Source organism: Hippocampus comes, unplaced genomic scaffold (assembly GCF_001891065.2).
Source record: "Hippocampus comes isolate QL1 unplaced genomic scaffold, H_comes_QL1_v1.1 scaffold122, whole genome shotgun sequence".
Classification (NCBI taxonomy): Eukaryota; Metazoa; Chordata; class Actinopteri; order Syngnathiformes; family Syngnathidae; genus Hippocampus; species Hippocampus comes.
The window spans coordinates 4,512,982-4,526,574 of NW_017842059.1; the positions used below are offsets into that span (position 1 = coordinate 4,512,982).

Below are 13,593 nucleotides of genomic sequence, written 5' to 3' on the forward strand. Positions count from 1 at the left end.
GGGTGCTAATGTATATTGTGTATATTATCACCAAATGAGGATGTTAGAGTTTATATAGATAGATAGATAGATAGATACAGTATATACACACACATGCCCGGTATGGCCTGCGGACCGGTGCTTGGGGAGTACTGGATTAACTGCTTCATGTGCCAATAATGATAACATGTATGTAACCTGATAACATGATAAATTGTCCATTGTACTAACCGCTGTCCCTGAAAGGGTTATACAACTCAAATAATTACTACTGTTTTCTATATTCTGCAATTTTAGAAGTAAATACATCATACTCGACATTACACAAGTTCACAGGGTTTAATAGGAAGAGTCTTCTGGATAAGATTAGCTTCAACTGTTGTGTCTGTACTGCTAATAAACTGATTACAAACTTTTCCCTTTGCAGAAAGAATCAAGCTTAAGGTCTGTATTCAGCAAAAATAATCTTCCTTTGTGTGTCAACTGTGTGTCAACTTTACCTGATGAAGATAATATGACGGATGGACGCTGGGTGACCCACACCACCACGCAGATGGAAGTCAAAATTGCTGCTGATGTCACAAAGTTCTAAAAATGAAACACAGCCTGATATCCAAAAATAAGCTTTCTATCCTTGTGTCCTTTCGATCTCCCGTCACACGCACACACACATGCTGTCTGTCACTGTCAAAACACGCACTATGCGAAATTCATGTGCCATGTGGCCATCACATTGCTGACGCACACTGTTAAACTGCTGCTGCTGCTGCTGCTGTTGGTCTCCTCCCTCTCAATCTCTTGGTTTACTTTTGGTCTTTCGCGTGCACGCACACGCACACACGCACGCACGCGCACACACGCACGCACACACGCACACACACACACACACGCACGCACACACACACACACACACACACACACGCACACACACGCACGCACACACACACACACACATGCACACACACTCACTCATATGAATACATGGAACCTCAACTCTCCCAGCTTTCCTGTCCGGTTCGCCTCGCCCCAAAATGGGGACACAAGGCATTCATTCTTCTGAATAAAGAGGTCCTGTGTTCATTAAAAAAAAAGTTGTCCTCCACCGAGACTCAGGTCTGAGGTAAGTTTTTAAAACAAATCGGCAAGTTACAGTCAGAGAGCAGATTTTCACTGTACAACACTTTCAGCTTTTTTTTTCTTGATTCTTGGTGTGCTCAGCTATCAGAAAACCTGCTTCAATTCTGGAAGATGGCTCATCAAACAGTATAGACTAGAGAACATTTACAATATTACCGGTTTATCTTCGGGTTGTCTCACAGGCAATGATGGCTAATGCCAGAATCTTAGTATCTCCTTCAGTTGCAGCTATATTGTTTACCACCAGCAGCAGCAGTCTATAAATACAGTTGAGTTGAGTTGAGTTGAGGAACAGTCAAGGTGTGTAGAACGTAACCAGGAGTGCTGTAGTCCTTTATCACCATTTATAGACTGTTCAATAGAGCATTGCTATTCATTATAAACTTGCACTGACAGTGTACAAAGCTAAAATGCCGTCGGGGTTTGCCAATGAGAATATATCTGGACAATTAGAACACGGTCGACCAATGGACGAAAGTGTGCATGAAAAATGTCTTCGATGGCCTCCTAAACTGAATGTGTTATGTATGTGCTAATGAAGCCTAGCATGCTTGCAACTGTATCTTTGTGCAAATTTGAAAATAATATTTTGGGCTATTTTGGTCCGCCCTCGTCAGAATGAACTAAAATAGAATGTGCACTGGTGTTCCTTTATTTTGACCAGACCGCTCTTTTGACTCTCCACAGTGTGCTGAAGTTGGCCGCTGTTACGTGCATGAAAAGCTTGAATAATATGCTTACATGCTTAACATTCCTTTCAGAGTGGGTGGGATTTAAGTTAAAGTAAACACATCCGTGTTCCACTCAGATCACACAGCTGCAGCAGAAATGACCCTGACTGGCTGAGTGACCATGCAAAACATCCAAAACAATATGTTAATACAGTGGAACCTTCAAGGTAAAACACAATACGTTCCACCGCTCTGGTTGACCTCCTGTTTGTTCAGAATTATTTCCACAGGAAATAATGATAATAGTAATATCGGAGAGGGTCAAACTGTCACTATCATAAAACCTTTATCAACACTGGCATTCATGTCATTTGGTAAAAACCTAACCACTGTTCCTACTAAGATGTTAAAGAAAAACACTCGGGCTTGACTTTAATGACATTTGACTTTAACAAGGCCATTCACATCACAGATCAGATGTTTTAAGATTCTAAATTGCATCACAAGTGTATAAGGAAGTTCATTATCGTAAAATAAAATACAAAATAAATACTGGCCGATAATTCAGTATCAATTTGTATCGCAATAGACACGTGATTGATAGCAATAGAAAATGCCTTCGATAAAATCTTGTAGGTATCACGCAGCCCAGTCCAAACAGGAAGTAGCTAAACCAGCGAAGAAGTAGTGCACATACTCAGACGGAACAAGAATGTGGCATAAATGCATTCAAATAAATTATCAATTGACTCAGTACAACTCTTTCAATAAGATGTTATTGTGCAGGCTAACCTGATTAAACACACCCGAATGGATACATGCCACAAATAAAGGAGTTCCAAGTCCTTAACGTGCCACAGCGCCAAGTGTTAGCCATGTCAGACCCTCAGCATCGGAGGTTAGTAAAACGTGAATAGACTGCGGCAAGAATGAGTTGCGAAAAGGATAAAGTAATCCTAAGACGGTTGGTCAATGCTAATGCGTGCAGTGCAAGAGAGTATTAGTGCATTAGTGAATGAAGGTTAATGTAACACTCAATGATGCTGCTTTGGGGTAGCAAATAAGCATTTATAATGCCCTGGTGGGAGAGCAACTCTGCACATTTCATGACATTTCAGTGTACACAAAAAACAGTGAATTGTTTTTTTCTCATTTTAACCCTTTCATGCCCCCTGTAACCTGATAAACTAAGAGGCTGTCCACTGTAGTAACCGCTGTCCCTGAAAGGGTTAAATTGGTAAAATGCTACCAAGCACGGTCTGTTTGTTTAAGTTTGTTCGGTTTGTTTGTTTAAAGGCGTTTGTTTAATCCTTCAGTTGACAATTTTATATGACTTTTTCAAAGCTGCGTTGACCTATGGTTAAAAGTTCATCGGTATACATTGAAATAAAATGTCCGCAATTCAGCCTTTTACTTTGGGCCCTTATTTTCATTAGTGAAAAAGAAAGAAAAAAAATCAATAAATGTCAATATCAACCAATATGAAATACTTATATCATGATTTACTTTTCGGTCATAACGCTAAGCTCTGATTCCAAGTGACAATTTGTATGGTTGACGCTGGAGCCTCACAATCATTACCCCTGACCTTACCTATAGTAACAGGAATAGATACCAACTGTGTGGTGAAGAAAGGAAATACCTGAATTATTTTGGGATCCTAAAATGCATATCTAGTCGAGAAATAATTTAAGTCACTCTTGACATTTTCTGAGAAAATCTACCCCAAAAGACAACCAAAAACCTGGACTTCAAGTTATCATCATGTGCCATCACGAAACCCATCGAGATTGCAGCTGAGTAAGCATCTTAAAGTTGCTTTTTCGATGGCGTTGTGGTTTTTTTTTTTGTGTAAAATGCCAGCATACACTGGTCCATTCTTGGCAAAATTCCCCAATGATCAGTGTAGCACAGTGGCAGTGTGTGGCACAAGCGTTACCATATTTGGCGCCGGTTGCCAAACGACCATGTAGTACGTTAGTGTTTTTCCAGCCTGTTGGCTTTCCCTGCTGGTCTGGAAATAAGGTCAGCAATATGGCAGTATGTTTGCCTCACCATTCTAACAGAAAGCCTTGGCTTTTTCTGTGATAAGGAGACGAGCTCTCGCTTAAAAAAATGACATGGGCCCCATCCTTTCCTAATGCTTCATGAAGATTGCTTTCAAGGTTGTACTTCAGGCTGAGCATTGAGCAGTTTGACAGCCCATGTGCTATGCTACGTTATATTTGAAAAAAAAAGAAAAAGCAAGAAAAAAGGTTTTAAAAAAGTAGCTATGTCCCACAATGGGGCTACTTCGCCATCTTTAGTCTACTTTGCTGCTACAATTTGCCTGGATTCCCCTATGATTCCACATTGTGTATGAATGCCAAAGGTTTTATCGCTCCATACCATTTGTGTAAAGTGCTCGTGTGCATATTTCTGTGCCCATGCGTCATATAACATCAGTTTATGTAAGCGTGTTATTCAGGCTTCGATGCTAGCTAATGCTATTTATAAATCGTATGTGAAGATGCAAAGGTGGTTTTGTTTGTGTTGAATATTTTAACTGCTGAATACAGTCATTTATGTAACATGGGGTGGTGAATGTACAGTATAAATGCTAGAACCATGCCACTGACGCTTTATGATCCCGTTCCATTATTCAGTGCATGACTACCCTCTTATGGTGTCTATACCTAGTTGGAAATTCCGTTTGTGGCGGAGGCATCACTTATTTGTTTCTTATTCTTTGCGGCAGGGCTCGGTCCCTATACTGTAGAGAACTATGAATCTCGGTCAGTGGTCCCCAAAACCGGGGTGCAGACTGGAAACGGTCGGTGGGTCATTTGGTACCGGGCCGCACAGAAAGAATCAATAACTTACATAACACCAACTTACTTTTGGGGGTGGGGGAAGCTGAAAGATGTTTTATTTTGAAATTTTACTGGATTCTCTTTTACATCCGTCTACACTGTAGACGGTGACATACTGTAGACTCTACAGTATGTCACTCTTGATGCAGACAAAAGCGTGCTTCTCGGTCATGTGATAGGTTACCACTAAAATGAAACCCCAGAGCTAGCAAAATGAGTAAAAAACAAACGTCTTCGGAAAGTTTCTTTGGGAAGGGGAAAATGCCCAACCAGGAGATTTTCAAGAAAAAATAAAGGCTACACTTAACAGACAGTATCAGGAGTCCTACTTAAAATACAGATTTTTCTCAATGGGAGATTCCCATGCACCAAGCCCACTCCAAATAATATGCAGCGATGGTAAGTCAAATTTTTCATGCACTTTGTATTTGCGGCGTATCTTATTTTGAAGGTACGTTTAAACATTACCATAGCGACGAGAGAGCATTGCAGCCAGATAGGACGTTGCTCGTGTCATGATTCCTGTTTATTATTATGTTTCGAAAATATCATGCAGGTATCATATTATTTTGTTGTATTTATCCGCCACACCTTAAAGGCCAGTCCCTGAAAATATTGTCTGACATTAAACCGGTCCGTGGAGCAAAAAAAGGTTGGGGACCGCTGATCTAGGTAATTCAGTGACGGTAGCAAGTAGATTGTTCGCTCCACTTCCTGCTCCATGTCAAGGTCAGCTTTGTTCAGATTGCAGTTTTGATTCTGAATGTGGGGACAGGATTCTGCAGCTGCACACTACAAAGGGCAGCTTTATTCGAGTGGGTTGAAGGGCCATCAGTGACCCTGAAATCCTGAACAATCTTTGACTTGCTTTATCACATTTTTTTTTTTCAAATAAATTCATATCTTTGACATGACAATCTCCAGAATGGTGAAAAATGTCATTCGGCCCTTTCGTGTTTCTATTTTTCGAGTAAAAAGTTAGGACACGACTGGCACAGAGAAATCAAGAGGTGGTTCTGGTCTGCATGTTAGTGATGACGTGGCAAGACACAAGACCAGCAGTGTATTCATGAATGTGATTCAAGGCAACTACAAAGCAGTGGTGGCGGGCGAGCTAAAGTCCTCATTTTATGTGAATACACGTATTTAAACTTTGCATAAACAGACATTTGAGAAACACTTTTCATCTTTAATGAAAAACATATTTGGTTGTGCTCCCCCTCGCACCTCATCAACAGCACCCACACGAGCAATCAAATCCCACCGCCTTCACAGAGACATGCAGCATTGCATAACCTGAGGGCAGAGCTTAGGGAAGCACTCATTAGCAGCATCAAAGGCCCGAATGTCTGGCGACGTTATACTTTCCAATTAGATTGGGGAATATCATTAAAGTAAAAAGTGGGGTGAACAACTTTAGAGAAATGGGTCATCATCTGGATTGGTTTAAGATACCGTTTTCACACTTGATGGGTGGTGGATCAGGCTACCACATGTTGGCCCTCGACATCCCTCACCAAGACACTTGAGGGGGCATTCAGCATGAAGTGGCAGCTCTGATCATGCAGCCCACAATGTGCCACCAGAGAGATGTTTTATTCAACACTATTGTTGAGTGGCGGTCTATTCCAACAATGGCTTCCCAGTCAACCTTTATGTCACGCTCTGTCATTCCATTGAAAATTAGACTCCTATTATTTTATTTATGTCGTTAGTTTAATTTCTGGTTTTGGGAGAGAATGGTGATGGTGGTTTTTGTTTAGATGTCGGGCGGAAGAACACTGGCATCACCTAGTGTCGAAAGCTGCATCCTGCAGAGAACCATGAGCAGACAAAGCTCAGTGTTTTTCAAACTTTTTTGAGCCAAGGCACACTTCTTTCATTGAAAAAATCTCGCGGCACACCACTAGCTGAAAATGTGACAAAAAACGCTTATTTTAACAATTAACGTGTTATATTGTTACTATGACCGTTTTTAACATTGAAGAATGACGTTATAACAGCTTGACTTGGAATCAAATGAGCACAAAAAAAAAGTATTTTATAATCTTTCATATTTATTGTTTCACTGTCGTCCTGCATTCATGCGGCACAATTCGCTTGTCTGTAGTGGGCGAAACACAAGGCAATTGGCTAGCTGTTGCTGCTTTCTAGCGGTATGGAAGGGTACTACACGATTACTTTCTGGGCGAGAGACCGCACAGGCATACAAATTGGATATTTTCCCGCGGCACACCTGACAATGTCTCGCGGCACCAGTGTGCCGCGGCACAGGGTTTGAAAAACACTGGACTAAGGCAATCCTCTTCTGGTTTTTTGTGGAGGGTTCAGACTTGAGGGAGCTTCTCACTTAAATCGATGTAACCCGGTTCATCATATTATCAAAAAAATACATTCCTGTCACAGATTGATATTAACAGCCGCCAAACACAAGTGAATTCCACAAGTGACTGGTAACACAGCTCCTCCCATGGGCCACTTTGGTGGCTTGAATTGTACGGTATATGAATATTCAATTGTTTTTTTTTTTTTTTTTTTTTTTTTAAAAGGCTATCGGCAATTATTGTTGAAGGAAATATATTATTTACAATTCAAGAGCCTAAAACGGGCAGCATGACTGGTTAGCACTTCCCCATCACAGTGCAGAGGTTCAGGGTTCAATTCCAGTTCCGGGACTTCCCGTGTGGAGTTGGCATGTTCTCCTCGTGCCTGGGTGGGTTTTCTCCGGGTAGACCGGTTTTCTCCCACATTCTAAAAACATGCTTGGCAGGCTGATTGAATGCTCTAAGTCAGTGGTTCTTAACCTTGTTAGAGGTACCGAACCCAACCAGTTAATGTGCACATTCATCGAACCCTTCATTACTGGAAAAATAAAAATCAGATTCAAGAAGTGTTCCTTCAGTTTTGCCGGTGCGAGACTAGAGTTACTCAACATGGCATGACAAATCATGCAGATAGGATGCTGAGTCCCATCACGTTCCGTGATGCATGTGAATCCATGTAGTACATATTCGTCCGACCACTTTCTTTGTTTGCTCAACATAGTTAGCATATATTAAAACATTCTAAAAAAAAAAATCACACGACATACCATCACGACAGTCACATGTTGACAACTGAGCAAACTAAATTTCCCGCAGCACTGATTGAACAAGCAATCTGATGTGATCATCTGCAGCCAGTGATGGCCAAGCGGGCGTGTCATAATTAATTGACATGTTGAGTCGAGTGTTGTCTTAACCTCCATGGCAGAGGCTCCGTTGAAACCCTGAGACCGATTCACCGAACCCCTGGGGTTCGATCAAACCCAGGTAAAGAACCACTGCTCTAAATTGTCCCTTGGTGTGATTGTGAGTGTGAATGCTTGTTTGTCTCTGTGTGCCCTGCGATTGGCTGGTAACCCTTTCAGGGTGTCCCCCACCTACTGCCCGAAGCAACAGTGTGAATGTAAGCATGATTGGCTGTCTGTATGTGCCCTGTCAGTGACTGGCGACCAATCCAGAGAAGTCTGCCTTCCCTGTAGCCCAAAGCCAGCTGGGATAGGCTCCAGCACGTCCGCGATCCTCATGAGGATGAGCGGATTAGAAAATGGATGGATGGAGCCTGAAATATTTATCAGTTTTCCAATCGTCTGAAAATATTGCTTGAGAAGCTTCGTTCACGTGATTGTGCATGCGCAGTGCCGCATGTGGCTCGAGAAGAGGAGCATTTGACCTCATCAGAAGTCTGAGGATAGCTTTGATTTTATTTTTATTTCTGGATGGTACACCGGCGCGTGATAAGAAGAATAGCCATACTTTCATTGTCACGGTGACCTCTACTCACCTACTTTAGTGGCCTGTGTTATTAACCCTTTCAGGGACAACGGGTACAATGACTGGGGACCAGTCCGGAGAAGTCTGCCTTTAGCCCGAAGCCAGCTGGGATAGGCTGCAGCTCAGGATGCAGAAAATGGATGAGTATTGCTAAAATTGTTATTTATTTATTTATTTATTTATTTATTTATTTTTCAATTGGTGTGTTTGAAAAGAAAAACAAAAATATTTTATAAACTATTTCTCGGTGCTTTCTGAATGGAAAATGGTTTGGAAGCACAAACTAACAATTGTGCAGAGGACACCGTATGAAATGATCTAAAAGTGGATCTTGGCAGACAGAATGGAACAGGGCAGCGTGAGAAGAAAAAGCTGCGAGAAAGCAGTTTGATGCAAAGCCTACTTGTCGCTGTTTGAACGGGTACTGAAAGAAAATTCCACACAGGCATACAGAATTCTAGCCTCAGAGGCTGTTGATTTTCGGACATACTCTTCTCTGTACAGATGCTTTCAACACATGCTTTAAGATGCTTTCTTTTTTTTTTTTTTTTTAACAGATGGTTTAACTAATACTTTACAATGTGTTCCACATTGTTAGGCATAATGTTGCTTTTGTTCCGAACTGTACAGAGACAATATTTTGGGGATCAACAACAATTAGAATAGCAAAGCTTGCTGTAAATACTTATTTAGAGTTTATTGGACAAAACCGCTATGATGATGACTGTTTTGCATTTGGTTTTTGTATCTCTCCCCCCCCCCACCACACATACACACATAATTTTATAATAATTTCACTTGCATTTTGTAATTAATTTGCATTTATTCTTCTCGTTTTGGAAACGAATTGATATCAATCATCAAAACAGATTGAAGAAACAACATAAGTGAATAACTTCCCCAGAAAAAAAACATTTTCATTTAACTGGCAAACGTATCATACTTTGGAATAAAAATATAAAAGTTTCCACTTTTCTCGGATGACTTTAAATGAAGTCAATTGTCATGCTGAATCATGTTCTCTGTTATAATTCATCCCTACTAGCTTGACGGGGTTGAGGTCAGGGCTTTGTGTGCGCCAGTCATGTTTCACCACACCAAATCCATTCACCATAGGTATAAAATTGTCTAAAAAGAGTTTGGGTGTGGTGACAATGACTGTATTCGTTATATCTTGCTCTGTGTTTCATGCACTGTACTGTTGATAGAAAAGTAAATATTTTGTTTACAGCCTCCTTTTTAAGGGTGGCTGCCATTATCCCTCATCCTCTCTATGTGACACACCTCTTGGGGAAAGTGTGACCTCTGCGTGTACAAAAGGAACAGCTGACAACAACAGGTGAAAGTGGGAACAACTTAAAAAAAACATGAAGCGACAGCTTGCACTCTGATTTTCAGCGTGTATGTCTCACTTCTAAGAGAACTTAATGGTCCCACATGACAAGAGCTTGATGGCCGAGATCCTTACTGTGATAATGAATCTCATGCGTCCCAGCTGTGAAACCCCTGTGGTGGCGATCTATCAAATCCACCAAAACTTCGGATTCTTTCGTGAAGCTTTTCTTATGTCAAGTCTCACAAATACCGTCTATACATTGCTAACATAATGACAACAGCTATTCCACATATTATCCATCCATTTCCTCATCCGCTTCTCCTCACGAAGGTCACTGGCATGCTTGAGCCTATCCCAGCTGTCTTCGGGCAGTAGGCGGGGGACACTCTGAACTGGTTGCCAGCCAATCGCAGGGCACACATAAACGAACAATCATTCACGCTCACGCACGCACCTAGGGACAATTTAGAGTGTTCAATCAGCCTGCCATGCGTGTTTTTGGAATGTGGGAGGAAATCAGAGTACCCACGCGGGCCCGTGGAGAACATGCAAACTCCACGCAAGCAGTCCGGAACTGGAATTGAACCCAACACTTCTGCACTGTGAGGTGTCGGGTTCACCATTCCACATATTAATTGAATATAAAGGCCACGGGAAAGGGATCGATTTTTTTCAAGAAGACGTTGAGGGCAGCAAAAACACAGAGCGCAGCTGCCAAGCGGAGACTGTGCAGCCAGGTAAGCGAACGTTCCCCACCCCAAAGTTACGATGTTAAATCTGTTTTCAGTTGCAGAATGATTAAAAGCTGGAACGGAGCAATGATACTGTCTTGTCCAGGGAAGCCAAGACAACAAGTATTATAAAAAAATGCTGAGTTTTATTTGAAAAAAAAAAACACGGAGAGACACCGTTCGCAGATCTGTCAAGGGAGCCCCCCCCCTCCCCCCCGCGCGTCTTGCGCTCTCGTTTTATCTTGTTGGGAGGTGGTGATGGTCAGCACAATCAGCATTATGAGCAGCTACACAGAATGCACACTAGTGCATGAGCAGGCAACTTTGCTTACCCGCAAAATAACTGGTCAGCATTCAAAGGTACGGTCAGCATTCAAAGGTACAAACAGTTACTTATATTTTTTGCCCTGTTAGATGTTAAATTTTCATTACAATATACAGATCCAGGACGGACGGGAGCCTGATGATGCATGTTGGTAAATGCAAAGTCATAAGTAGTGTCTAATGCTTTCAGAAATATTTGACCAAAAGAAGAAAGTACTGTATCCACCCTTTCAGGGACAGCGGTTACTACAGTGGACAGCTTGTCGTGTTATCAGGTTACAGGGTGCCTGAAAGTTTTAATAGTGATACACAGTATATCGAGACAATGACAAATGATGATGTATCCAATATGCACAGTGTATGAAACTAACTCAATGCTATCGTTATGCCTAAAATGTAGGCATTGAATTCATCATTAAAAATTGAAGAGCAATTAAAGACAATATAACAACCAATATTGAAAAGATACTGTACATACAACAGTGTATCTATCAACAGATAGTATGAATACTTATATCTGAGCATTCCCACTTGCACGGAGGTGTATGCACAAAAAGTGCCCGTGGGTGCACGTTTCTTACATTTTTGATTCAGCACCTCAAGTTGTTCCAAGTCAGAAGCTACGTGAACTCTCGTTCCTGTCCTTGTGCTCAACTGTAATTATCGCCTTAGTGCCACTGGCCAGACTGAGCAGTTTTTCCTTTGAACTGCATGGCCAGCAGGACCGCTAATGAAGAGCCAACAAGCGCCAAGTCAGCTTCGCTCTGTCACATTCTGAGTGGGTTTTTTTTTTCCCCGAGGTTACTGATGCTTGTGACTTTCAAGAGGATTAAGATCTTTCACATGGACCAAGATAGAGGAACGGCTCTATTGATGATCTTCCGAGTCATCTCATTCAAGAGCAGTATTTGCTGACCTTTACTGAGCCAAGACACGTATTTTACATTAGAAAAGATTCTCACGGCACGCAACCAAACAAAAATGTCACAAAATGTCAATTCTGTAGCTTCTGCCACCCTTCTGGAAGATCATCTAATTGTTCTGCCTGTCACTAGAAGTCGTTGGGATAGATAGCTGGACAAAAATGTATCACACAACTGAGATTTTCTCACAACACACTGCTTGGGAATCACTGCTTGAGAAAACATGTCTTTGTATTTGTTTTAGCCATCAGAGAAGAATTATTAATTTACTTTTAAGTCACACATCACATCTGCCTAGCCATCAATAAAAGTGCTTTTGGAACTTGGAGGGGCAAGTCAATGCACGAGTCGTCCTCAGAAAGTTGTTCTGAATGTAATTTTGTCAACGTACATTTCCTTTAAATTAATTAACAACTGTATATGTGTCGAATAACTTTTTTGGAACTATAAAAAGAAACTGTTTCTCTTGACATCCAAAAACATTGTGAACATTCTCCTACCTTGAATCGTACCTTCTTCAGCATCATCACTAAATCCGATTGAGTAGCCGACAGAACAGACGGGATGGAACCGAACTTTCCCCCTCCCAAGTCTGACCCCACTCACAAGTGGCCCCTGCCCCCGAGTCCAAATAGCGTAGTAGTGGATTGTGTCCTTTGAATTCCAGTCAAAACATGCACTCTGACTCAGCGGCCCCTCCAAAAAGTGTCTTTCCCACTAGCCAAAAACAACAGGGCGGTCCGGCTCACCCCTCTCCCTCTCCCTCCTGTGAGACCCTTTCAAAGCTTATCGTCCTGTTCATTCATTCGGAAAACAGGCACACCCTCTTTTTGTGAGGAGAGGGATGCTAAGCCCCGCCTCTACAACAACACCCAGTCCAAAGTATGGGTGCTCGTAAACTCACTTGAACTCCTCCCCCTCCTCACAACACACACACACACACACACACACACACACACACACACACACACACACACACGGCATCTCCCATCTGTTCGACGACAGCGTCCCAATGGATGTTCCTCATCTTGGCCGTTTATTGTCTGCCTACAATCTGCCCTCACTGATATTATTCGCAGAAGTGTACATATGTGCTGTCATAGCAGAAACAACTGGGAATTTTTGTTGTGAAAGACATGCTTGGTTGACCTACTGTATGACTAATGAGACCGCAAACCAAAGTGGCCAAGCCCTGTCTGCGGTTCGCTGCCAATAAAGCAGCTTATGTTTGGTTGTAGGTGGTACTAATTAACTAATGAGTGCTCAAAACATGCTGGCCTGAGATCTTTTTCAGTGTAGTGGGGGAGCAGGGTGATAATAGTTTGGGAATTTTCATTGTCATTGGTCTTTGTTTCATTTTGGGTTTTTTTTTAAACTTTTTGAGAGTTTTCAAAGCAGGTTTGTTCATCTTTCTTGGTTTTATTTATTGATTTATTTTTGAAAATGATTCATTTTAGTTTAGTTTTTATCAGTTTTAGTATTAGTTTTTGAAAAATTCTGCATTTCTTGTGTGCAAGATTAAAAAAAAACATTCACAGGAAGAATTATGGAGTAAAATCTCAAGAAAAATATTATTTTAAAAACAACAATGCGCAAATCAAATGCCGTTACTGTAAAACAGTACAGTGAGTTTGAGGTACAATAAGTGCAGCGCATAACACTGCTTTTCAACTTTTATTCAATTATAAACTTCTACAGTGAAACTCCTCTAGAACGAAACCTACATGGGCGAAAATACCCCCTTATGTGAAAAAAATCTCCATGCATTAACACAATTCCCATTCTCCTGCCCCCCACCCGCACCCCTCGTGAACACACCACTTGC

At 41.6% G+C, this 13,593-nt stretch overlaps 1 protein-coding gene and 1 long non-coding RNA gene across 4 annotated transcripts in view; one reads left to right on the top strand and one right to left on the bottom strand.

The window, feature by feature from the left end:
* phldb1b (pleckstrin homology-like domain, family B, member 1b) overlaps window positions 1-12,611 on the bottom strand; it is a 114,122-nt gene extending 101,511 nt beyond the window's left edge. The window contains exon 1 of one of the 3 annotated variants that reach the window (XM_019861223.1): window positions 12,269-12,611. In XM_019861223.1, the coding sequence (XP_019716782.1) occupies window positions 12,269-12,295 (27 nt within the window). In that variant the 5' untranslated portion in view covers window positions 12,296-12,611. Of the gene's footprint in view, window positions 1-479; window positions 775-1,272; window positions 1,294-12,268 lie in introns of those variants that run through there. The other 2 variants (XM_019861232.1, XM_019861231.1) reach the window with 2 other exon arrangements.
* On the top strand, window positions 916-6,477 carry LOC109510725 (uncharacterized). The gene is made up of 3 exons (XR_002167175.1): window positions 916-1,099; window positions 1,925-2,014; window positions 6,403-6,477. It is a non-coding gene; the product is annotated as an uncharacterized LOC109510725 (long non-coding RNA).
* Window positions 12,612-13,593: the final 982 nt, after the last annotated feature.